This window comes from Neoarius graeffei, chromosome 8, assembly GCF_027579695.1.
Source record: "Neoarius graeffei isolate fNeoGra1 chromosome 8, fNeoGra1.pri, whole genome shotgun sequence".
NCBI classification, from domain to species: domain Eukaryota; kingdom Metazoa; phylum Chordata; class Actinopteri; order Siluriformes; family Ariidae; genus Neoarius; species Neoarius graeffei.
This window is the reverse complement of record NC_083576.1, coordinates 83038506-83065114: the sequence shown is the minus strand read 5'-3', so window position 1 is coordinate 83065114 and position 26609 is coordinate 83038506. Positions and strand designations below refer to the sequence as shown.

Sequence of the window (26609 nt, the reverse complement as noted above, 5' to 3'; positions counted from 1 at the left end):
CTTAAGCAACTGTGTCAGAAGACAAATCCTGTGGTTGTGGAAAATATGTTACTGTGTTTCAGAAGGGTCTAACTATTGTCCTGCATGAAGCAAAAAAACAAATAAGGAGATTACTGAAATTACTGGAATTTGGTTAAGAACAATCTAATGCATAAAGCTTGGACTCCGGAGCAATGGATAAAGGTCATGTGGTCTAATGAATCCAGATTTACTCGATTCCAGATTGATGGCTGCATCAGAGTAAGAAGAGAAGCAGATGAAGCGATGCATCCATCATGCCTACTGGTCACTGTGCAAGCCTTTGGAGGAAGTGTTATGATTTGGGGTTGCTTCAATTGGTCAGATCAAGGCTCACCAACATTATGAGGCAATAATCTACTCGAGTGTACTGCATGACCAAATTTTCCGATCAATGGATTTTTCTTCCCTAATGGCACGGGTAATATTCCAGGAGGATAATGACAGGATTCATCAAGCTCAAATTGTGAAAGAGTGGTTCAGGGAGCATGAGACATCATTTTCACACATGAATTCTGATTCTGAATTGGCCACAGCATAGTCCTGATCTTAATCCCATTGAAAGTCTTTGGGATATGCTGGAGAAGACTTTAGAGACCGGTTTATCTCTCTCATCATTGGTATGAAAAACAATGAAACGCTGGACAGAAATAAATGTTGTGATGTTTCATAAGTTGTAGAAAAATGCCACCGTGAATGTGTACCATAATCAAAGCTAAAGGTATGCTCAAAGGTAAATGCAGCTCTCTTTTTTTTTTTTTGGTCAGGCAGTGTAGACTCCCAGTAAAATATTGATCACATTCATTACTTGTGCAAAAGACTCATGCATCAGAACTGTTACGGTCATAATAAAGAGTATCCTGTGCTCATCCCAGGACTCTTATTCACAATGTATTCATATTTGCCATTGTTTCAACACTCTTAGGATTTGCTGCCTTTAGAGTATACAGTTATACGTGAGTAATGATTTATAATCCAAGTATCTGTTGCCACCCAAAAAGGGTGCATTCTTTTTGAGTCAATTTCCTGTTTCCTTGCCACCATCACCGTTTGCTTAGTCATTAGTCAATTCAAGTCAAGTCAACTTTATTGTCAAATATGCTATACATGCTCGACATACAGCACAGATGAAATTTCAGTCCTCTCTGACCCACGGTGCAAATAGGCAATACAATAAATAAAAATAAAATAATTGAAAAAACAAACAAACAATATAAACAGTATAAACACTCTAGATAAGAACTAGACATAGACTAAACACAGACAATATAAACAGTGTAAACACTCGATAAGAACTAGACAAAGACTAAACACTCAAACAGACAACATAAAAAGTATAAACACTAGATAAGAACTAGACAGACTAAACACTCAAACAATATAAACAGTATAAACACTCTAGGGGGAGAGGGGAGGGAGAGGAGAAAACTGTGAGGATGACATGTCAGATGCTGAAGGGGGGCAGGGGGGTGTGCGAGCAGAATCTGTGGCAGGGGGCAGAGGGGGGAGGAGGGGCAGAACAGGAAGGGAGTTGAGCCTCCTGACCGCCTGGTGAAAGAAACTGTTCTTGAGCCTGCTGGTTTTGGCCCGGAGATTCCGCAGTCTCCTCCCCAACGGCAGCAGACTGAAGAGGCTGTGAGATGGGTGGGTGGGGTCACCTGCAATCCTGATGGCTTTGCGGGTGAGGCGGGAGTTATAAATATCTATTAGATAAGGGAGAGAGACGCCAATGATCCTCTCAGCTGCTCTCACGATGCGCTGCAGAGACTTGCAGCAGGACATGGTGCAGGCACTGTACCACACGGTGATGCAGCTGGTCAGGATGTTCTCGATGGTGCCTCTGTAGAAAGTGTGCATGATGGGGGCCGCGGCTCTTGCTCTCCTCAGTTTGCGGAGGAAGTACAGACGCTGTTGGGCTTTTTTGGCCAGAGATGCGGTGTTGTTGCTCCAGGACAGGTCTTCAGAGATGTGTACACCCAGAAACTTGGTGCTGCTCACCATCTCCACTGCAGCACCGTCAATAGATAGTGGAGCATGCTGGGTGTGCTCTCTCCTGAAGTCCACAACAATCTCCTTCATCTTCTCCACGTTCAGACGGAGATTGTTGTCCTTGCACCACATGGCCAAGCAGCTCACCTCACTCCTGTAGATTGTCTCATCGCCATTGTTGATGAGACCCACCACAGTCGTGTCATCCGCAAACTTAATGAAGAGATTAGAGTTGGATGTTGGTGTGCAGTTGTGGGTCAGCAGAGTGAAGAGGAGGGGGATTAGCACACATCCTTGGGGGGCCCCTGTGTTCAATGTGATGGTGCTGGAGGAGTTGCTGCCGACCTGTACAGTCTGTGGTCTCCCCGTCAGGAAGTCCAGCAGCCAGTTGCAAAGGGAGGTGTTGAGTCCCAGCTAGTCCAGTTTATGAATGAGCTGCTGAGGAATGATTGTGTTGAATGCTGAGCTAAAGTCTATGAACAGCATTCTGACATATGAGTCTTTTGTCTCCAGGTGGGTGAGGGCTGAGTGGAGGGCAGTGGAGATGGCGTCATCAGTCGAACGGTTGGACTGATATGCAAACTGGAAAGGGTCCAGGGTGAGGATGAGGGCAGACTTGATATGCCGCATGACTAGCCGCTCGAAGCACTTCATGAGGATGGGAGTGAGTGCGCAGGGCAGTAATCATTGAAGCAGGAGGGAGATAGCTTCTTCGGGACCGGGATGATGGTGGTGGTTTTGAGGCACGTGGGGACAACAGCCTGGCTCAACAAGATGTTGAAGATGTCTGTAAAGACATCTGTGAGCTCCTCGGCACAGTCTCTCAGGACATGACCAGGAATGTTATCAGGACCCGGGGCTTTTCGTGCATTTGTCATCCTGAAAGCTCTCCTCACGCTGTCTGGGGACAGCGTCAACACCTGGTCGCCAGGAGGTGGTGGGGTCTTCTGTGCCTTGGTGCTGTTGTCTGCCTCAAAGCGAGCGAAGAAGTTGTTCAACTGATTCAGCAGAGACGTGGAGTTGTCACAGGTCTGCGGCGAGGGCTTGTAGTCTGTGATGGTCTGAATCCCCCGCCACAGGTTCCTGGTGTCTCTGCTGTCGTTGAAATGGTCAGCAATGTACCTGGAATACTGTCTCTTGGCCACCCTGATGCCTCGTGACAGATTGGCCCTAGCTGTCCTCAGGCCCACCTCGTCCCCAGCTCTGAAGGCGGCGTTCAGAGCCCACAGGAGCCTGTTGACTTCCACTATCAGCCATGGCTTCTGATTGGCCTGAATGGAGATGGTTCTGGTGACCGTAACGTCATCCATGCATTTCCTCATGTAGGCAGTGATGGTCTCCGTGTACTCCTGGAGATCTGTGATGTTGCTGTAGGTGGCCGCCTGTCTGAACATGCTCCAGTCAGTGGTGGAAAAACAGTCCTGGAGTGCCTCTGAGGACCCCTCTGGCCACACATGTATCTGTTTTTTAGCTGGTTTGGTGACTTTAACCAGCGGCCTGTATGCTGGCATTAGCATAACAGTGGAGTGATCTGAGGCCCCAAGGTGGGGGAGGAGTAGGGCTTTGTAGGCGTCTTTATGCATGGTGTAAACATTGTCCAGAGTATTGTTTCCACGTGTGGTAAAGTTGATATGACCATAGAGTTTTGGAAACACGCTCTTGGGGTCTGTATGATTGAAATCCCCAGCCAGGATGAGGAAAGCATCTGGGTGGGCTGTCTAAGGATCTAAGTCTACATCCAGATATCTGTAAAGATGCTTTTTGACAATGGCAATGATTAAAAGCCCTATACAGCTAACATTTAATTGAATTACACATGGAATGTTGGACATTCCATGAAATACCAGCTCAATCTTTATACCTACACAAACACATACCGTATCTAGCTCATCCAAATAGCAGTCGAGAAGGTCTCTTGGCTTTCCTGGGACTCTTGTTTTCTTGTGCTCGTCAATCAAGGTCAGTGTCATTTTTTTCAGTGAGTAAATGTTTTTAAAAGCTTTCTTAAATGGAAGAGGCAGGGATCTCACCACTGGAAATGCATCATAGAGCTACAAGAATACAAGAAGTTGTGTTGTTTATATTGTTTATAATAAAATAATTGGAACATTAATTCTTTCAGCTATTTTAAAAATCATTACTTAGGATTAGCAAAAGTCTAAATCCAATCAGTGACCCAGTGATATAATGTCTCACCAAGGACCAAGGTCCATTAACAATCTTGTTATTTTCAGTATACAGCTCAACATATTGTTTAAGGGTTTCATCACCATATTCATAGCGAATACCAAACAAAACTCGACAGATGACATTTGATGATACAGCATGGAATAAAGTCTGAGGACTCAAGTTGCTTCCTACAAAGAGAGAATCATTGGTCATCAACATTTAAAATGGGGCATGAAACCTTATATCGGACAGCTGTCATCAACAGGAATGTTATTAATGTTATACAATACCAGAATGTTTTTCCAATTTTGCAGCGAGGTGTTCAATTTCCTCCAGAATCCTGTTCACCATAGACTGTTTCCCCAAGCCAAAGTTCCTCAAGGTCATGAGTGCAAAACGACGATGCTCCTTCCATGCAGGACCATAATCAGCCATTACAATTCCTGTTATATTTCACTCAAGTCAGTAACTCTATTTCAGAGTCAGTACATGGCAATACTCAGGTTAGTGTCACTTTATTTGAATGTAAAATAAATGTAAAAGGAACAGAATTTCAAAAGCAGTGGATGATCAGATAATTTTTTTTGGGGGGGGCAACAGATGCACCCTATTTAGGATGTGATTATGTGTAATCTCACCTTTTCCTCCTTCAGTCATATGGTTAAATAGCACATTTTGTGGCCGTCCTGAAAAGTCTGCAGATTTGGTCACGAGAGCTTCTTTTATAGCCTTCAAACCATGAAGAACAACAGCTGGTTTTCTCCCAAGATACAGGCTGTAAATGTCTCCATAGCGCTCAGCAAACTAAAGATGAATGGAAAGCATTCATATTTTAGAGCCATTAAACCATATTCAACTATTTTTTTAACTTATACCTAACTTAGAACAATGAAACGCTTCTTTAAAACATGTTTATTTTTATATTTGTCCTTGACTTGGTCTTGGCAGTTGACATGATAATGATGATGATTATGAGTCAAAGTCTACTTTATTGTCAGTACTGCAATATGTACAGAACATACAGAAGATTGAAATTGCGTTACTCTCAAACCCATGGTGCAGCAATAAACATCTCATTCTCATCTCATTATCTCTAGCCGCTTTATCCTGTTCTACAGGGTCGCAGGCAAGCTGGAGCCTATCCCAGCTGACTACGGGCGAAAGGCGGGGTACACCCTGGACAAGTCGCCAGGTCATCGCAGGGCTGACACATAGACACAGACAACCATTCACACTCACATTCACACCTATGGTCAATTTAGAATCACCAGTTAACCTAACCTGCATGTCTTTGGACTGTGGGGGAAACCGGAGCACCCGGAGGAAACCCACATGGACACGGGGAGAACATGCAAACTCCACACAGAAAGGCCCTCGCCGGCCACGGGGCTTGAACCCGGACCTTCTTGCTGTGAGGCGACAGCGCTAACCACTACACCACCGTGCCGCCGCAATAAACATTAAATAAACACTAAGCGTAAAATATATGACTAATACATACTAATTGTAAAGATATAAAATATAAAGGTCCCTGATATTGACATCAGATATTGACATTATTATTATACAGGTAATGTAGTATACTGGTAAAACTGACACTCAAGGACTGGAAGTTGAAGCTCTGTGTGTATATCTCTACTGCATGCAGCCTCAATAAAAGGCCATGAATTGTGTTTGAGACAGAATGAACCAAAGATATTTCATGTTTGGTCTGATCAACTTCATTTCATTTGTCAGTATACATCCATTCCTGCATTTCAGTCCTGTCATACATCCCAAAAAAAGATGGGACAAGCAATTTAGGGCTTGTAACGTGGTAAAACGAGTAAATCATGATGTGATTTGAAACAGGTAATTGTAATCATGATTTGGTACAAAAGTAGTATCCAGGAAAGGCCAAGTCTTTGAGGAGAATCTCCAAGATCCAAGGACCTCCATATGGATTTGCTTCCAAATGTGTGAGAAAATGATTGAAATGTTTAAAAACAATGTTCTGCAAAGAAAAATAGAAAGGGATTTGAATATTTCACCCTCTACAGTACGCAATATTATTCAACAATTCAAGGAAGGAATTTTGGTGCATAACAGGGAAGGGTGCAAACGTAACTTGAACACCTGGGATCTCTGATCCCTCAGATGGCACTGCATCAAGAACCATAATTGCTCTGTAGCTGATATAGCTACATGGGCTCAGGATTACTTTGGCAAATCTTTGTTAAGCACTACAGTATGAAGTGCAGTGAGTCACTGTTGCAGCAGGCAAACAAAGCCACTGGACCCAAGAGTAGTGGAAAATAAAGTGCTCTTTTATTTTTATAAATTGGGAAAGTGGGGGAAAGGGAGAGTGCAAGAAGGCAGTGAAGTCTTTGATGATGGCAACAACCCAATCTGAGAGCCCAATGGAGTGGGTACAGAAGCCACCCAGGCATTGGGTCAAAGGTGGGCCATGCAGTGATCAGTTCCTGATCATTTATTCCTTATTCCTTCCTGATTTTCTGCCTGTTTTTGCCTGTTAAACCTAACTTTAGAACTTTACCTCTGCATTTGGGTTTACTTCAGTAGCCCTATGGTTAACCCACTGGGTTTGTAATCCAGCCACCCAGGTTCAATCCCTAGCCTGACAGAAAGGCTCACTCATGACAGACCCAGCAGAGGCATCTTGCAATGTGAACATTTCTGTGACAGAATTTGAAAGGATTATGGCTGCCCTGAGTAGTTGTGGATCCACCATAGACATTCATGGACAGGCCCTAACTTGCCAAAAGAAGACACTGGCTCATCACAATCGAATTCTACAACTTCTTGCTTTGTCAATTCAGAACTTGATGACTCCAGCTCCCTCAGGTCCACTAGCTGCTCCATTACCTCCACAACGTCCCAGTGCTGGACCTCTCTTTCCAGCACCACAGAGATATGAGGGAAATCTAAGTGGGTGCCATAGTTTCCTTACCTACTGCCAACTCACTTTTGAACTTCAGCCCACCACGTATTCCACTGACAGGTCCAAGACTGCTTACTTAATTACTCTGCTAACAGACAAGGCCCTGGCGTGGGCAACTACCTTTTGGCAGAGTTAGGGGCCAGACTGCTCAAACTTTAATACTTTTACAGAAAACATGCTGTGAATATTTGATCAGTCAGTCACTGGCCAGGATACTGCCAAGCAACTTGTCTTTTATTTTTTTATTGTGTACAATTGTGAACAATAGCAAGATAGAATACAATTCCACTTGGCCAATCATCTGGTTCACTGTAGCTTATCTGGTAGTGGGAGGAGTGGTCAGAAGATGCCTGTGGACCCTGCATTTAAAGGCCTGGGGGCCAGTGTCTACAGGTCCAACTACATGTTCTGGAAGGCTATTCCATACCTGGACAGCAGTGTGGAGGAAGGTTCTGTCCAGGGTGTGAGTATTAGAGGCTGGGAGGTCCAGGGCATGATCTGGCATAGCTGTGCATAGGCGGGTGGTTCGCCGTCTAGGGTATGGCGGGGGGAGCATATCCTGGAGATCTGTAGGGCAATGGTGGGTGTGCATTTTGAACAGGATTGTAGCAGCAGCAACCTGTCTTCTGTGGCCAAGGCTGGGGATGGAGAGTTTTGTGCTGGCAGTGTCCTGGTCCACTCCTATAATCTTTAGGGCCTTCTTCTGGATGTTGTCGAGTAGGCCAAGATGTGTTGGTGAGGCACTCATCCAGCTGAGTGAGGTGTATTCCATGATGCTGCATACCTGTAGCTTGTAGACAGTTGCTCCGCTCTCTGTGGTGAGTTTACTGGCCACTCTCCTCAGCGCTGCCAGTTTCTGACCTGCCCGTATGGAGATTTTGGTCAGATGTTTCGACCAGGACAGCTTCTTGTCTATTGCGACCCCCAGGATGTCCAACTCATTGGCCGTGGTCAACCGGTGACCATTGAAGTGCAGGTCCAGTGCAGATGGAGTCCTCTTTCTTGAGAGTGTAACAAACTTACACTTTGATAGCTTGAAAGTGGTCTTCCACTGGTCTCCCCAGATGGCGATTTGTTGGAGATCCTGGTTCAGGCTCGCCTCCACTTTGGCCTTGTCTGCTGGAGATCTGATGCGTGCATACAGGGTTAAGTCATCAGCATACATGTACATCTCATTCTCACATACATCAACCAGGTCGTCGATGAAGATGGAGAAGAGTAGAGGGCCGAGGATCCATCCTTGAGGTACCGAAGCATTGATGGAGTAGGGTTCTGAGGCCTGGCCTGACAGGACCACTCTGATGGATCCGTTCGAGAGGTAGCTTTGGAGCCATTGGAGCAGCTTTCCAGACACTCCTCTCGAATAGAGTTTGGCCATCAGACCGTGATGCCACACTTTGTCAAATGCCCCCTGGATGTCCAAGGCTACGATGCAAACTTCCTCACCTGAGTCTAGGGAGTTGTTCCACCTCTGGCACAGGATGTTTAGGAGGTCAGCCATGCTGTGTTCTGGTCTGAATCCAAACTGTCTGTGGGAGATGAGATTGTTTTTGAGAATGTATCTCTGTAGCTGTTGGTTCACTGCTGATTCCATAGCCTTGCTGATGACTGAAAGCAGGGATATGGGGCGGTACTTGGACAGGTCCGCTTTCGAGTCTTTCTTGTGCACTGGAGTAACAGAGGCCACCTTCCACTGACTTGGGAAGAGTCCACTTGAAAAGCAGTGGTTAAAGAGGCGACACAGGGGGCTTGCGAGCTCTGCACCACATTCCCTAAGGACTCTGGTGAGGATTTCATCTGGCCCAGAAGCTTTGTCCGGTTTGAGTCCTTTCAAGAGCCTATTGATGTCCTTAGGTTTGAATGTGATAGTGTCGATAGTGCAGGACGTGAATTGCTGGATTTGAGGTGCCAGGGCAGTTGCATCTTGGAGATGGCATTTTTGTGCGAATGCCTTGCAGAACACTTCTGTCTTTTCATGGGCAGTAATATGGGCTGTGTTGTTGTGGATAATGACAGGGATGATAGAGGTAGCAGCTCTCCCAGAGAGAGAGAGTTAACAAGCCTCCACCATCTCTTGCCAGTCAAGTTATTGCCAGTGAGTTCCTTGGTGAGACTGGCATTGTAGTTCTGCTTAACTTGCTTCTCTGCCTGGTTGAATATGTGTCTGGCATCTGCAAACTGCTGCTTATTGGTAGGCGAGTTGTTGCTTTTAAGCTCTCGAAAGAGATGCTGCTTCTTTCTCACAGCTCTTCAGCAGTTCTCGTCGAACCATGGTTTGTCTCCTGTTTTTTTGGTGATAGTTTTGTTGGGGATGAACTGTTCCATGGCAGTCTGGATGATTTCTGTGATCTGGGCACATATACACTCAGGATCTTCCACAGAGAATACCTTCCACCAGTCGGTGCCTGAAATAAAGCCTTGCATTCCCCAGTAATTGGCTCTCTCATACTGCCACACCTTCCTTTTGTATGGCTTTTGTATGCTGGCAGGCCAAGGCTTACTAGGACAGGGTTATGGTCCGATGTTCCCACATTGGCCAGTGTTGTGGATACAGCTGGAAGGTCAGTTATGATGAGGTCTAGAATCTGGTCACCTCTGGTTGGAGTAGTCATGACTTGTCCTAGGCCGAGACAGCTCGCAAGCTCCAGGGTCCGGTGGCCAGCTGCATCAATTGTTCGACTTCCTAGCCAATCTTCATGATGGACATTAAAATCTCCAACCAGCATGACAAAGTGGGCACCAAATTCAGCCACTGCGGGCAAGGTTTCAGTGTCGAGGTAATTGAAGACGTCAATGTCGGCACTTGGTGGTCTGTAAACAGCTCCTATGAGGAGCTTCTGGGAGTGTAGAGTGACTGTAAACCACATCAATTCAAAGCCTTTTGGGTCTTTTTGTGCATCATGGTGGATGGCAATTCCATGCATGCAAAACACTGCAATTCCACCCCCTGTAGAGTTTCTATCTCTCTGACAGCACATGGCGTATCCTGGAATTGCAATGCACTCAGCTCCGTCCTGTACAGTCTCATCCAGGAATGTCTCTACTGCAATAATGATGGTAGGTTCTTTGGCCTTGCACAGGTTAGCCAGTTCGCCGATGTTTGATCTTAATCCACGGATGTTAACCTCGATTATTCGCAGTTCTTTATCTCATAGTTGGTAGACAGTCATAGGTCGTTTCCTTCGTGATCTATCCTGTGAGGGGGTTTCTTTGTATTTTGTAGCAATTGGTTGGAGGTTACAGGGGTTGCTAGTCCCTGCATTCCGGACACACTTGAGCAGTGTGGTGGGGGTGTACGCTATACATGACTTGATCTGAAAGCATCAAAAGACTCATAACAGATTGGGTCCAGAAGTGGACCACTCGGCCAAGGGTGGGGTGACCAGCGTTTATCACACCCCTGAATACCCCTCACTACTTATATCCATCTGGCAAGGCAGGAGTAGAATAGCATATTATACCATAACCTTCCAAACACTCACTGCTGTGAGTGGATGGAATGAGAGTGCTCTTATCTCTGCTTTCCACCATGGCTTATTGAACATATTGAAAGATGGGGTGGCTTCTGTAGGTTGCCCCTGTGATCTGTGATCAACAGTGATCTGGAGCCTTTGACTGACCATGCCATACACCTTGACAACCATCTTAGGGAGTGCCGCAGAGACCATGTCGACTCCCAGAGATCTCTTGATGTTCCAGGCCCTTCTTGGAGTCCCTCGTCACTGTTCTCTGGGGGTCTGGAACCCATGCACCTTGAGTGCACCCATTTATCTGCAGTTGAGAGGGATGGCAGAAGAGAGAGGTTTTGTATTTAGTGCAGAAAATCTGGTCATTTTTGAGCATCCTGCTCTGAGCTTTCAGGAAACAAGCAGGTCTGTCAAGCTGAAGGAGGGTTGTGACGGGAGCTACCTTATCTCCTGAGTCTTCTGGCCAAGGAGTTTACTTATCCATAACCGTTTCCTCGGGGAAGTTTAGTCACTCTTGCTAGGCCTTGGTAGACTTGGGGGGTGGCTGGGAACTTTATGGACATTAACCTAGCCCATAGACTTCAGGTTCCCCAAGTAGTTCTTAATACCCCACTTTCAGTGACAGCTCTTGTTGGTCACTCTCTGGGTGATGGCAAGGTAACCCTGGTTATTCCTCCTCTATGTCTACAGTCCAAATCTATTTGAGAAGAGATCTTTCTGCAGCTGATCCACTCACCGGAGTTTCCTGTGGTTCTGGGTTTTCCATGGCTTAATCGCCATAATCCTTATATCGATTAGATGACTGGCCATATACTAGAGTGGGGCCCCACCGGTCATGCCACCTGCCTCCTTTCCAGTCCTACCCCTTTGCCTCCCAAGCTCCTTGATCCTGCCAAGTTGTCCCCCATGTGGGTGAACCTTCTCATGGTCCTTACTTGAACACCATGCCATGGATGCCTACATTAAGGATCCTCTTGCTTCTGGTTTCATCTGCCCATCCACATCTCCTGCCAGTGCTGGATTTTTAAATTTTTTTTATTTATTTTTGGCAAGGAGGACAGTGGTTTGCGGTCATGTATTGACTATTGAGGCCTCAGTAAGATTATGATTTGCAATCACTACCCCCTGTCCTTAATGTCCTCTGCATTTGACCTGCTTCAGGGAGCCACTGTTTTTACTAAACTGGATTTGCGTAATGCTTACCACCTTGATTTGGGTATGGGAGGATGATAATTGGAAGCCCACATTCAATACTCTCTTAGGCCACTGTGAGTACCAGGTAATGCCATTTGGCCTTACTAATGCCCCAGCAGTTTTTCAGGCCCTCATCAATGATGTTCTGAGAACATCAATCAGGAAAAGAGATCAATCTTTTTATCTTTGTGTATGTAGACAGCATACTCAGCTTTTCTAAGTCTCTACAGGAATATCACCATCATGTGTGGCAGGTCCTCAAGAGACTGCTTAAGAATCATCCTTATCTCAAACCACAAAATTGTGAGGTTCATTTTCCAGAGGTCTCATTTATTGGATTCTTCCTGAGGGAGGATCACATCCAGATAATTCCTAAAACAACCCAGGGAAGGCAGGACTGGCCCACTCCCAAGTCAATCAAAGAGGTCCAGTGGTTCCTTAGATTCACTAATTTTTCTGCAAGTTCATCTGGGAATTCAGTTCTGTGGCAGCACCCATCCCCCCTTATCAAGAAGAGTGGAGGTCATTTTGTTTGGAGTCCGAAGGCAGAAATTGCTTTTCAGGATCTTAACCTATGTTTCTCTTCTGCACCCATCCCAGTTCTACCTGACCCATCACAGCCTTTTATTATCAAGGTTGTAAGGGCCAGTTAAGCAATAATAATTTAAGTTAAAAACAGTTAAAAATGAATATGATAATTTAAGAACATAGAAAAGAGTTTAGAACATAGAAAAGGAACATAGAAAAGAGTTTAGAACATAGAAAAAGAACATAGAAAAGAGTTCCATGTTCTAAATTTTATGATGTGACATCACTATAGTGGTAACGATGGTAACTGACTGTGTATACCTTAGTTTCGAGTCAGAACATGGTGGAAGCAAAACAGTCTTTTGACCGTGCGCCAGACCTTGTGATTTACCTTGTTTTTAAGTAAACATTTTAGAAAGACGAAGGAAGTTGTCATGTCTCGTCGCTCGCGTGGAAAAAGAGTGTTTTTTCGACTGACTCTAGAAATGGTACAGTAACCAAGGAAGAGCTAACGGAGTGCCATTACATTTAGTCAAAAGACTTGCTTAACGAGTGGCACAGCGGAGCTGGAGTTGCACTGTGTATGTGTGAGAGAGCGGGGCCCGTTGCATGAAAGGAAAGAAAGAGAGCTCACCCAAGGATGCTGAAGCAGAAACGGACTATTGTTTGAAATATTCTCCAAGACAAGGTACTGATAGATCCTCGTAATATCCAAGTGCAGTAAGACGAGCAGACGTGAAGTGGATAATTACGGAGCTCGAGCTGAAATTAAAGGACGATTGCAAACAAAAAATGCAAGTTACCGATTTCCCCTGTGAATTGTAATGCAAGTCTTGAGTCAAAGAACGTGGAGTTTGGCATTATTTTGAAAGGTTGTATTGCACTCGTTTTATGAAGAAAAGTGACTTTGAAGAAAAGTGCTTTTAAACTTTTGCATACCACTTGAGCCTTTACTCTGCAATATAAGATGGCTAATGAAAAGGAGCCAAGATGTCTTGAGGATACAATGGAACAGGGAAGGTCACGCAAGCTGACAGAGAAAGCACTACAGAAGAAATTACAAAGGCACATAGCACTGAGGAAGCACAACTTAGGACCTCTCACAAGTAAAATAAGGGATGTGGAGACATTGAAGAGCGATGCTCAAAATTTACAAAGAGTCAAAGAAGTGATGAAAAATGATTTTGCACTTCATTTACAGGGGCTTAGTCGCCACAACAATGAAGTAGTAAATCTTTTGGCTGAAGATGAAAAAATATATGACCAGGAAAAATGGTTTGAACCCAAAATGGCACCCATCACAAAATTTATGAAAGAAACTAAAAAATGGATTGCAGATGTACATGAATCTGTACTGCAAAGAGAGAAGGATGAGGACATTGACCTCCGAGATACTGTTACACCAAGTGACAGCGTTTCTCAGGTTGATGTCAGTGATGATGGGCACACCCGCCCATGTGGATCTCAAGTTAGTCGCACGTCATCCACAACACAAGTCTCAGCAACACGCATTAAACAAGAAGCGGAACATGCAGCCCTGCTTGAACATGCGGCTGCACAGAAGAAAAGGCAGCAGCTTGAGCTTGAAATGGCTGCATTTCAAGCTCAAAAGGAAACTGAAATGACCAGACTTAAAGTTGCAAAGGAAGAACTTGAGCTGCAGACTGCATTAGCTGAAAGTAGTGCAAAAATAAAGGTGCTCAAAGAATATGAGAACTCAGAAGATGGTTTGAGTAGCCACAGACAAGCACAAAAGCTAGGAGGTGGGAACGTGAAGCAAGAAAGAACCAGCTTTCCTCTTCAACCAGGCAGCATGAACTTTCACGCGCCACCACAAACGCGGCACAGTGTGGTTCCACAAGATTTGAACTATAATGCGCCAACCAACAGAGATGAGGACATAATAAAGGTCATGCAAAATCAGAATGTAATTACTGAACTGCTAGTTAAACAACAGAAGCAATCTCAGCTACCCGTGAAGGATATTCCTGTCTTCAGAGGTGATGCACTGCAATACAAATCATTCAAAAGAGCATTTGAGCACTCAATAGAACAAAGGACAGACAATGATCAAGACAAATTGTACTTTTTAGAACAGTTTACAGCCGGTGAATCCCAAGAGTTAGTCCGCAGCTGTGCACACATGCCACCCAGCAAAGGCTACTACGAAGCAAAGCGTCTGCTTCATAAACACTATGGGGATGAGCTACAGATCGCCAGTGCATACATCAATAAGGCATTAAAATGGCCGCAGATCAAGTCAGATGATAGAAAGGCATTGAGTGCTTATGCAATGTTTTTGGTTGGATATCGCAACTCTATGGAGGACATAGACTTCTTAGACGAGATGGACAATCCTACTAACCTACGAACAGTGGTACCAAACTACCTTACAAAATGAAAGAACGCTGGTGTGCTGAAGCTTTTGATATCAAAGAGCGAAGAGGCATAAGAGCAAGGTTTGCTGATTTAGTGAGTTACATAGACCGCCAAGCTAAAATAATGCTTGATCCCCTCTTCGGTAATATACCAGACAGCCGCTCAGTCACAACTGGAAAAACTGAGCACAAAGAAAGGTATCCTGCAAAGAGAGAGATCCGTGGAAGCAGTTTTGCCACAAACGTTTCAGCTGAAAACCAACAGTCTCCAGGATCATATGTGAAACCAGCAAACTCAAGCAAGACAGGGATTGCCTTTGAGAAGCCATGTTTGTACTGCCAGCAATCTCACACAGCTACATGTAGCCAAATCAAAATGCAGCCACACAAAGAACACATGGAGTTCTTGAAGTTAAAGGGCCTGTGTTTTGGATGCTTAACCCCTGGCCATCTCAGCAAATTCTGCAAAAGAAGAACTGAGTGTAAAGAATGTGCATTAAAGCACCCAGACATTCTACACACACCAAAAAGGGAAGTTTCTGTCTCACCTGACAAGAGTGATGGTGGCCACGGAAATAAAGTAAGTTCTGTTTCATCTGAGAAGGCTTGTGGTGTTCACAAAGAAGAAGTATCATGTGCTCAAGTTTCTATTGCTCAAGAATCTTGCAGCCTCACAGGGGCCGGAGAACCTGAATGTGTGCTGTCAATAGTACCAGTGAAGATTAAGTCAAAAAAGGGTGACAAGTATGTGGAAACGTTTGCTTTCATGGATCCAGGAAGTATGGCAACATTCTGCACTAGAGACCTGCAAAGAAAACTGAACGTTAAAGGGAAACCAACACAAATACTTCTCAGTACCATGGGTCAAAACAAACCTGGGGAACAGAAACTCATGAACAGTTATGTGATATTGGACCTGGAAGTGTGCGGACTGGAAGACAACAAGTATATTCAGTTACCCAAGGTGTACACTCACAACAACATACCTGTTCACACTGACAACATACAAAAGCAATCAGATATAGAGAAGTGGCCTTACCTCAAAGAAGTATGCTTGCCAGAAATAGAAGCGGACGTAGGCCTACTTATTGGAGCAAACTGTCCAAAGGCAATGGAGCCATGGCGCATCATCAACAGTAGAGATGGAGGACCTTATGCAGTGAAGACTGCTGTTGGCTGGGTCGTGAATGGGCCCATAAGAAAAGAGCTGGACGACACAGAGAATAAACCACCTCAATGTTCAGTGAACAGGATCTCTGTGATGGAAATTGAGAAGTTGCTGGTCCAACAATACAATGCTGACTTCCCAGAGCGTAACTATGACAACAAAGAAGAGTTGTCACAAGAAGACAAACAATTCATGCAGTCTGTGCAGGAAAGAGCAACTTTAGAGAATGGACATTACAGCATTGGATTGTCACTCAGGAACAGAAGACTTCAAATGCCTAATAATTGTTGTGTGGCAGAACAGCGCATAGCCAATCTACTCAGAAAGTTCAAGAAGAATCCTGGGTTCTATGAAGAGTACAAGGCCTTCATGGACACCATTATTGACAAAGGCTACGCTGTTCAAGTTCCAGCACATCAGCTGAACCGTGATGACAACAGGGTGTTTTATATACCACATCGCGGGGTGTACCACCCTAAAAAAGGAAAATTAAGAATGGTCTTCGACTGCACAGCCTCATTTCAGGGCCGGTCCTTGAACGATGAGTTACTTCAGGGACCCGACATGACCAACACACTGGTTGGCGTCCTCTTAAGATTTCGTGAGGAGCCAATAGCCATGATGGCAGACATCGAGTCTATGTTCTACCAAGTCAAGGTCCCAGAAGAGGATGCAGATCTCCTCCGCTTTCTATGGTGGCCCAAAGGCAATTTGGATGGGCCTATGGAGGAATTTAGGATGTCAGTGCACCTCTTTGGGGTCACCTCATCACCAAGTGTCACTTCATATGCACTGAGAAGAACTGCTGAGGACCACAAAGCCACTGCATTGCCCGAAGCTGTGCAAACAGTCCTGCATAATTTTTACATAGATGACTGTCTGAAAAGTGTAGCGACAGAAGATGATGCAGTGACCTTGGCTCATGATCTTCGCACTTTGTGTGCCAGTGGAGGCTTCAATCTAACAAAATGGATGAGCCATAGCAGAAAGGTGTTAATGTCCATCCCAGAAGCACACCGAGCCAGTGAAGTAAAGGATCTGGATCTAAGCCACAATGCTCTACCAGTCGAGAGGGCTCTCGGCATACAGTGGAATATAGAAACAGATATTTTCACCTACAGTATGAAGCTGCAAGACAAACCGATAACAAGAAGGGGCATTTTATCAATCATCAATTCGATCTACGACCCCCTCGGGTTCCTGGCTCCGGTCATCTTGCCTGCTAAACTCCTGTTGAAAAGGCTTTGTAAAGAGCAACGTGGTTGGGATGAGAACATCGCTGAAAAACATGCTGAGGAGTGGAAAAAATGGAAAGAAGCTGTTACTCACCTCTCCAAGTTCCATGTGGACAGATGTTTGAAACCATCAGACTTTGGATGCATCGCTGCAGCACATTTGCATCATTTCTCAGATGCCTCAGAGTACGCATATGGCACTGTGTCTTATCTACTGCTAGAGAACAAGCAAGGCAAGAAGCATTGTTCCTTCCTGATGGGGAAAGCAAGAGTGGCTCCACTCAAACAGGTCACAATTCCCAGACTCAAGCTGACAGCAGCGGTCGTCGCAGTGAAGATAGACAAGATGTTACATCAAGAACTTCAAGTTCTACTGCAACCATCTATCTTCTGGATAGACAGCACAACCGTGCTCAGATATATTGACAGTGAAACTGCTCGATTCAAAACTTTCGTTGCAAACAGAGTCACGCTGATTCGAGAAGCCACCAAGCCTTCTCAATAGAACTACATTGGAACAGCAGAAAATCCTGCAGATCAAGCTAGCAGGGGCTTGAAGGCCAAGAGTTTGATGCAAGGAGGAACATGGATTAATGGACCAAACTTCTTGCTGAACAATGAATGTGATTGGCCAACACAACCTATGGAAAGGAAAGAAAGCCTTCAAGATGATCCAGAAGTCAAAAGCACAGTTACAGTCAACACAATCGAAGTCAAAGATAACATGGAACCAATTAACAATTTGATCTACTACTACTCTGACTGGCATAAGCTAAAAAGGTCGGTTGCCTGGATTTTAAAGGTAAAGAAAACTTTGCAGCAACTGAAGGATGAAAGAAAAGCATTCACAAGAACAATCAGTCAAACTGAAAAGGACCCTGAAAGGCAAAGGTCAAAGTTAGGACAGCATATGGAAAAATGCAAAACAACGATAGAACGGAAATCACTTACCTTGGATGATCTGGCTGCCGCAGAAAAGGAGATAATTATGTTTAGCCAAAGACAGAAATTTGGAGAAGAAATCAAAGCTCTGCAAAAAGGCAAACAAGTCAGTTGCAACAGTCGGCTGTTCAAACTAGACCCAATCCTTCAAGATGGCATTTTGAGAGTCAGAGGAAGACTTAACAAGTCAGCTATGCCAGAAAATGTCAAACATCCAGTGATACTCTCTAAGCACAGTAGAGTCGCTACACTGATTTTGAGAGACATACACCAAAGAACAGGACACTGCAGACGGAGTTATGTTTTGTCACAACTAAGATGCAAGTATTGGATCCCACAAGCCAATTCTGCCATCCGAAAGATAATCAATAAGTGCACAGTGTGCCGCAGGACTAATGGAAAGGTCGGAGAGCAAAAGATGGCGAACCTACCTGAGGGCTGCCTTATGCCCGACAAACCACCTTTTACAAGCACAGGTGTTGATTACTTTGGGCCGTTTGATGTCAAGCGGGGCCGGAGTACAGTCAAGAGATATGGCGTGATGTTTACTTGCCTCACCCTCAGAGCTGTGCATATTGAAGTTGCAGACAGCCTCGATACAGACTCCTGTATTAATGTCATTTGACGTTTTGTAAGCAGAAGGGGTCAAGTCACCATCATGCACTCTGACAACGGCACAAACTTTGTGGGCGCTGACAGGGAGATGAGAGAAGCCATACAGCACCTGGATAATGATAAGATTGAAAGAGCTTTGCAACCAAAGGGAATAAAGTGGATATTTAACAGTCCAGCAGCTTCCCACCAGGGCGGGATCTGGGAAAGACAGATTCGCACAGTGTGAAGAATCCTCAATTCCCTGTTGAAAGAACAAGCTGTGAATGATGATTGTCTTCAGACAATAATGTGTGAGGTCGAGAGTATCATCAACGGCAGGCCGCTCACAAGTATCTCAGATGATGTGAATGACCTTGAGCCTCTAACACCTAATCACTTACTGCTGCTGAAGTCTCAACCCAGCGTGCCACCAGGCATCTTCAACAAAGATGACACATATACAAGAAAGCAATGGAAGCAAGTCCAATATCTTGCAGATTTATTTTGGACTAGATGGACGTGTGAGTATCTTCCTCTCCTCCAAGAACACCAGAAATGGTCAAGACCAAGGAGAAACTTTATTACTGGAGATGTCATGTTACTAGTGGACAGCTCTTCTCCTCGCAATTCCTGGCTCATGGGAAGAGTAGTCAAAACATTACCAGATTCCAGCGGAATGGTGCGAAGAGTGAAGATAAAAACCAAGACCAACATTTTGGAAAGACCTGTCAACAAACTGTGCTTGTTGGAAGAAGCAGCGTCAGAAGAGATGATTGAGTGAGAAGATGTGAAAAAAGGAAAAATCATAAGAAGCCAGTTGGACTGTTCAGAGATATTGAAAGTAATTTGAATGTTTAAGTTTGTAATTGCTTAGTCTTCCTGCCTAACCAATTAGGGGCCGGGTACAGTGTTGCCAGATACTGCTGACGTTTTCCAGCCCAAATTATGTTCAAAACCCACCAAAATGCACTTGAAACCGCCCAACTTGGGCGGGAAACCTCCCAATCTGGCAACACTGGCCGGGTAATGTAAGGACCAGTTAAGCAATAATAATTTAAGTTAAAAACAGTTAAAAATGAATGATGATAATTTAAGAACATAGAAAAGAGTTTAGAACATAGAAAAGGAACATAGAAAAGAGTTTAGAACATAGAAAAAGAACATAGAAAAGAGTTCCATGTTCTAAATTTTATGATGTGACATCACTATAGTGGTAACTATGGTAACTGACTGTGTATACCTTAGTTTTGAGTCAGAACATGGTGGAAGCAACACAGTCTTTTGACCATGTGCCAGACCTTGTGATTTACCTTGTTGTTTTTAAGTAAACATTTTAGAAAGACGAGGGAAGTTGTCATGTCTCGTCGCTCACGTGGAAAAAGAGTGTTTTTTTGACTGACTCTAGAAATGGTACAGTAACCAAGGAAGAGCTAATGGAGTGCCATTACAAAGGTTTATGCTTCGGATGTGGGCATAGGGGCTATCCTCTCAGCATTTCTCTAATGGCAAATTGTACCCTTGTGCCTTTTTTCACATTGTCTGAACGTCACTGAATCCAGGTACAATGGTGGCGATCATGAGCTGCTGGCAGTTAAGATGGCTCTTGAGTACTGGAGACACTGGCTGGAGGGGGCCCAGTCATCCATTTCTGCTTTGGACTGGCCACAGAATCTTGGTGTACCTCCAGCAAGCTAGACATCTCAATCGTCATTAGGCTCAGTGGGCCATGTTTTTCAATCATTTTGATTTCACGCTTTCATACCATCTGAGTTCCAAGAACCTAAAGCCTGATGCCCTTTCTAGGCAGTTCCTTTCTGTTAACCAAGAGAACAATGAAAGGTCTGTCATGCAAGCATCTCGGATCATGGTTCTTATTCACTGGGGAACTGTGACAGTGGTCAGACAGGCTCATCAACAGGAACCAGACCCTGGAACAGGTCCAGCCAGATTCCTGTCCATCCCTCAAGTGATGTGATCCCAGGTCCTTCAGTGGGGGCACTCTTCCCACCTTACTGCTCACCCTGGATCATCTCAAAGAACCTTGTAGTTTCTGCAGAGATGGTTTTGGTCGCCAGACATGGAAAAGGATGTTAAGGATTTTGTGGTGGTTTGCTCAGTGTGCATCCAGAGCAAGAATCCCTGCAACATCCCCAAGGGCTTCTGCACCCTCTTCCTATTCCAAGTCACCCCGGTCTCATCTATCTATTGACTTTATCACTAGCCTGCCTGAATCAGAAAGTAATACTGTTATTCTTGTTGTGGTCAACAAGTTTTCCAAGGACTGTCAATTTATTCCCTTATGTAAGCTACCTTCTGCCCTTGAGGCTGCCAAACTAATGTTTAATCATGAGTTCCAAGTGTTTGGCCTTCCCCAGGATATTGTGTCTGACTGAAATCCCCAGTTTTCCTCTCAGGTATGGTGGGCATTCTGCAAACTCACTGGGGCCACTGCCAGTCTCTCCTCTGGTTTCCACCCCAATCAAATGGATTGGTAGCCTCGAGAGGCCAAAAAAATGTCCCAACTCATAACAGGACTCGCCCCTCTATGGATGTCTCCTGATGCTCATTGGGCGGATGGAGAGGGTCAAACAAGTACTTGAGCCCACCCTGAGAAGTCTGACATTGGAAAATCCTTTGTGAAGGAGCTCTTGGCTGCCATGGGCAGAGCACGCCCATAACACCTGTGAGGGAAATTTAGTGGATGAACATTCCTATTCTCTGTGTTTCTGTGTGTTGAGCCCAAGTGGCCTAGTCTACTGAGAAAGATGTTTTTCCCATGTTGTAATCACCTTTCTGTGGCCTTGGTGGTGATAAGCAGGGTGCCTGAGTTCTCCCTAACTACACATCCGCCTGCACATACCAGAGCACGCCAGGTGCACGCTTTAACAAAGCTTCATAGAAAATCTTGAGCCAATCATGTGAAAATGCAAGCAGTAAGCGAATGCCTTTAGAGTATAATAGATAACAGCCACTAAAACACAACTCAGAGTGCGCATACTCTCGGCATCATCAGAAGTGGTGTCTTCTTCTATTCTTCTCTTTCCTTTCCTATTTTATATATCTGTTATATGATCTACTATAATAAATAACTGAAAAGACAACTGCTAAGCGTTTTGAAGTGTTTATTAGAAGCTTCCATTACACACCCTCCAGTCTTCTGCTTCTAAGATGTCTCCATTCCAGTGTCAGTTTGGATTCCAGCTGCTTCTGTTTCCTGAACAAGAGGAAGACACCGGAGTGCCCTCAGTTCTTCATTTCAAGAGTCGGTGCAGGATGACCTGGAAAAAGACTCACAAGTCACTGCTGCAAACTTCTAAGGCAAACCAGGCTCAGGCCAACTGACGTTGGAGGCCAGCCCTGCGTTTTCACCCTAGTCAGAGGGTTTGGTTGTCCTCAAGGGATCTCCAATTGCAGGTGGAGTCCCACAAGCTTGCCCCCTGCAATATTGATCCTTTAAGGTGGTCTATTGGATCAATCCAGTCACTTACCAGTTTCAGTTGCCCTGGTCACTAAGAATTAACCCCACCTTTAATGTCTCCCTGTTGTGACCTGTGCTCTCATTGCCGCCTTGCACCCCCTCCCAGAGTTCCTCCCCCTGACCCAAATCATAACGGCCAGCCAGTCTTCACAGTCAACTGGCTGTTGAACTCCTGCCCGGTACAAGATGGGATTGAGTGTCAGGTGGACTGGGAGGGCTATAGTCCTGAAGAACATTCATGGGTCCCAGCCAGGGACATTCTGGACAAAGATCTGGACAGAGACTACCAAAATCAACATCCTGACTGCCCAATGAACATCAGGGGACATCCATAGAGGGGTGAGTCCTGTTGTGAGTTGGAACATTTTTTTGGCCTCTAGAGGCCACCAAGAAATCTTTTGGCTTTTAATTTGCTTCCATGTGTCTTGTATTTGTTTTTGTTATCCATATGCTCCTGACCCCGCCTCTCTTTCCACCTACTTTCCTGCCTTTTGCTAGACACACCTGTAACTCCTTATCAGTGTATTATGTGATGAACTATCCTGTGTAGTTATACATGGTACCCTGTTGTCCTGGTCCTCTCTTCACTGAGTCTTTTTGTTTTCTATTGAGAAACTTATTCCTGCCTGATTTTCTGCCCGTTTTTACGGATTACTCTTTTGGATTTGTCCCTTTGGATTGTTGCTGTCTTTGCTTGAACTTTGTTACTGATTTTGGACTGTTGTTGACTTTTGATATGCATATCAGATGATCGCTGGTTGTGGTGTGAAAATTGTGCATGCAGACACTCATCTAAGTTTACAAACCTGTCATTGCTTAACTCTTGAATATTTTCTATTGTGAAGAACCTGACCACTTTCCCGGTGCTTTTTGAGTCACGGGAAAGTGGTCAGGCTCTCTTCTCATTGGTTTCTGACTGGATTACTCATGAATATCAATCAGATAACTTTTATAGGGATGTTCTCTAGTTCTCATGGTTTCTTATGAAGTATTAAGCAAAATTTTAGATGTTATGCTTCACGGGAGACTTTGAAGTGAATTTTCATAGCTTTACCTGCTTATTTTTTTCCAAATCAAACTCATCTCATCTCATCATCTCTAGCCGCTTTATCCTTCGACAGGGTCGCAGGCAAGCTGGAGCCTATCCCAGCTGACTACGGGCGAAAGGCGGGGTACACCCTGGACAAGTCGCCAGGTCATCACAGGGCTGACACATAGACACAGACAACCATTCACACTCACATTCACACCTACGGTCAATTTAGAGTCACCAGTTAACCTAACCTGCATGTCTTTGGACTGTGGGGGAAACCGGAGCACCCGGAGGAAACCCATGTGGACACGGGGAGAACATGCAAACTCCGCACAGAAAGGCCCTCGCCGGCCACGGGGCTTGAACCCGGACCTTCTTGCTGTGAGGCGACAGCGCTAACCACTACGCCACCGTGCCGCCCCCAAATCAAACTCATTCCTGTAAATAAATAACTATTTTAGAATATAACTGTAGTTGTTTTGATGAAAAATATTGAGATCTTAGTGGTCAGAATGATATTTTAAATAAACAGAAGTCAGAAACACGAGTGTCAATTTCAATTAAATTAATTGGAATTGTTTATTGGATATGGCTCACACAGTTTTTTGTTTTTCGAAGTTAGCCTTGAAAGCTGTGAATATTCTAATTTATATTCTTTAATATGAACGCTAATAGGCCCTGCTTTTGAGAAAGACAAAGGCCTACAGAGCACAAAGAGGATATTAGAAAAAATCTTTTATTATGCTCTTGCTTTACCAGCCCGACTTTTTTTAAATGTGCTGCAAGAATCACATACTTGCCAACCCTCCTGATTTCGGCAGGAGGCTCCCGATTTTAGCCTCTGTCTCCCACCTCCCGATCGTATTTGCTAAAAACTGGATAATCTCCTGGTTTGGGGAAATCCCTACCACCACGTAAAAAACACTCCCGATTATGTCCAATCAGAATTGTATGAGAAACACTGCTGACGTCAACTGATTTTTAACCAATCAATGAACAGAACGACAGTCATTTCCGTAATGTAGGATTCACCCAGGCTGTCCGACATTTTTTACAAGCAGTCATTCATCATGGCCTCTAAACCAAATACCAAACGTCAAAAATATGAATGCAAATACCAGGTTGCATGGGAGAATGAATTTCCATGGATAAGCAAATGTTCGACCAGCCAGTTACACATTTTAAGGTAAAGATACCTTAAATCAGAATATAATGGACATTTGAGTGTGAAATTAAACCAGTCTTCCATACCATTTCAGAAACAAACTGTACAACTTCTAAAGTGTTTAGTGAAATTTTGCATGACAGAGAATTTGTTTGGTGAGTGTATTTGAATAGTGCGGTAGCGTCTTAGTGCTATTTTGAATTTATGTTTGAAAGTTTTAAGTGAAAGTTTACAAGTGAATTATCTGGGAAGTGATTGATTTTGATAGAGTTTTGAGGTTTCAAGTGAAAGATTACTAGTGAGTGTATTTTGGTCGTACTAAAATTTTGCATTCGAGTGAATTTCTTTGTGATGTATATTATGATAGTATTTATAGTGCCATTTTTAAATTTTGTTTGAAAACTTTCAAAGTTTGCAAATGAGCAAATTCCTTTGATGCATTCCGATAGGATTTTGATTGTATTTCTAGTGCTTTTTAAAAATTCTGTTGGAAAGTGTTTAGTGAGAGAGATGCATTTTAGTAGTACTAAGACAGTGCAGTATTTATTTAATTGAGTTGTTACTCATCTCATCTCATTATCTCTAGCCGCTTTATCCTGTTCTACAGGGTCACAGGCAAGCTGGAGCCTATCCCAGCTGACTACGGGCGAAAGGCAGGGTACACCCTGGACAAGTCGCCAGGTCATCACAGGGCTGACACATAGACACAGACAACCATTCACACTCACATTCACACCTACGGTCAATTTAGAGTCACCAGTTAACCTAACCTGCATGTCTTTGGACTGTGGGGGAAACCGGAGCACCCGGAGGAAACCCACGCGGACACGGGGAGAACATGCAAACTCCACACAGAAAGGCCCTCGCCGGCCACGGGGCTCGAACCCGGACCTTCTTGCTGTGAGGCGACAGCGCTAACCACTACACCACCGTGCCGCCTGAGTTGTTACTATTATGGTCAAATCTTATTAAAATTTAATTTATATATGATATTATAGTTCTCTGTATTTTTACATGAGCTTACAGAAGGAAAACACATTTGATGCAATCCAATAATACTTTCATTCACTGTGACTGTGGGTGGTAGAAAAGGGCAACTGGTCTTGCCCTTTTCTACCACCCACAGTTTACTATGACCTGGATGATTGAGAATCTTCACAGACATATTCACTGTGACTATTTTAAGAAATTATAAACATTCTTCTAAAGCATCACTTGTGTTATTTTCTGTAGGTCTCTGTAGGTATACAATATTCAGGGAGGAGATTTTTCAGCTCAAAATCTGATTTAAGACTTCCCTTTCATTGTTATTATTATATTAAAATTCAAGATGAGTATTATTTCAGATTTTTCACTCTGAGCTCTCTCATGCCTGACACATGAATCCCATATCCTACAGTAACTGATAGAACAATATCAACAATTCAAAAACTCTTTAATTGTATAAATTTCAAATGGTTTGCTATTAATTGGGATCCACTGTTTTTATCGTTTCAACCGCGCATCATACCCTCGTCTAATTGAAAATGTCGTTCACGCACTTTTCTCTCCCATGAGAATTTTGAATAGTTGGCAAGTATGGAATCAAAGTTGATAGAAGTGTTTGTTTTGAAAAAACAACAAAAGTCATGAGTTAAACATCAAATAATGTGCTGTTGTATTGTTTTGACTGCAATACAGGTCAAAATTATTTGCAAATCATTGTTTTCAGTTTTAATTTCAATTTCAACATACCATCCCAACTTTTTTTAATTTGGGGTTCTAGACAATTTCAACAACACTGAGAGCAAATACTCTGACCCAGCATATAATGATTTCTCTGTAAACAAGGCCCGTGTCACATTTAGTGTTCAAGTTTAATATTAATTTTGTAAATTATAAAATTATTTTTTTGTCTTTTCAGATTACCCAAGTCATTTTCATGCAGTTATAGGTTGCATGAAGTGAGCTTAGAATTTATAATGACTGTGCTAGAATGTATAATGTATCAAAGACACAAAAGTTTCCAATTCAAATCTTAACAATAAATTAAGATACAGATAAAGCATTACAGCTAAGGCACATGTTTAGAAGACAATTTCAGGAATAAACAAATCATTTTGGTTCAGTTATGACTCAGACATCCATCATAACAATATAGTGGCATACCATTTCGAAGTCTTTCATAGGATTCCTGATGTTTAAATGAAAAACGTTGCCAAATATCGGTAGTGGTCGTGGCCCAGGGGGGAAGTTCTTGGGCCTCTGAACCCTTATTAAGAGGAATAAGAGGCAGACGCAAAACCCAACAAGAACTAAGGAGTCCAACAT

The 26609-nt window shown here is 43.9% G+C and overlaps 1 protein-coding gene across 1 annotated transcript in view; it reads right to left on the bottom strand.

Annotated features, from left to right (window-relative positions):
- LOC132889944 (cytochrome P450 2D3-like) overlaps positions 1-26609 on the bottom strand; it is a 29835-nt gene extending 3226 nt beyond the window's left edge. The window contains exons 1-5 of the mRNA XM_060926752.1: positions 26448-26609; positions 4815-4980; positions 4467-4619; positions 4204-4364; positions 3885-4058 (exon numbers count right to left, since the gene is read on the bottom strand). Of these exons, the coding sequence (XP_060782735.1) occupies positions 3885-4058; positions 4204-4364; positions 4467-4619; positions 4815-4980; positions 26448-26609 (816 nt within the window). The remainder of the gene's footprint in view (positions 1-3884; positions 4059-4203; positions 4365-4466; positions 4620-4814; positions 4981-26447) is intronic.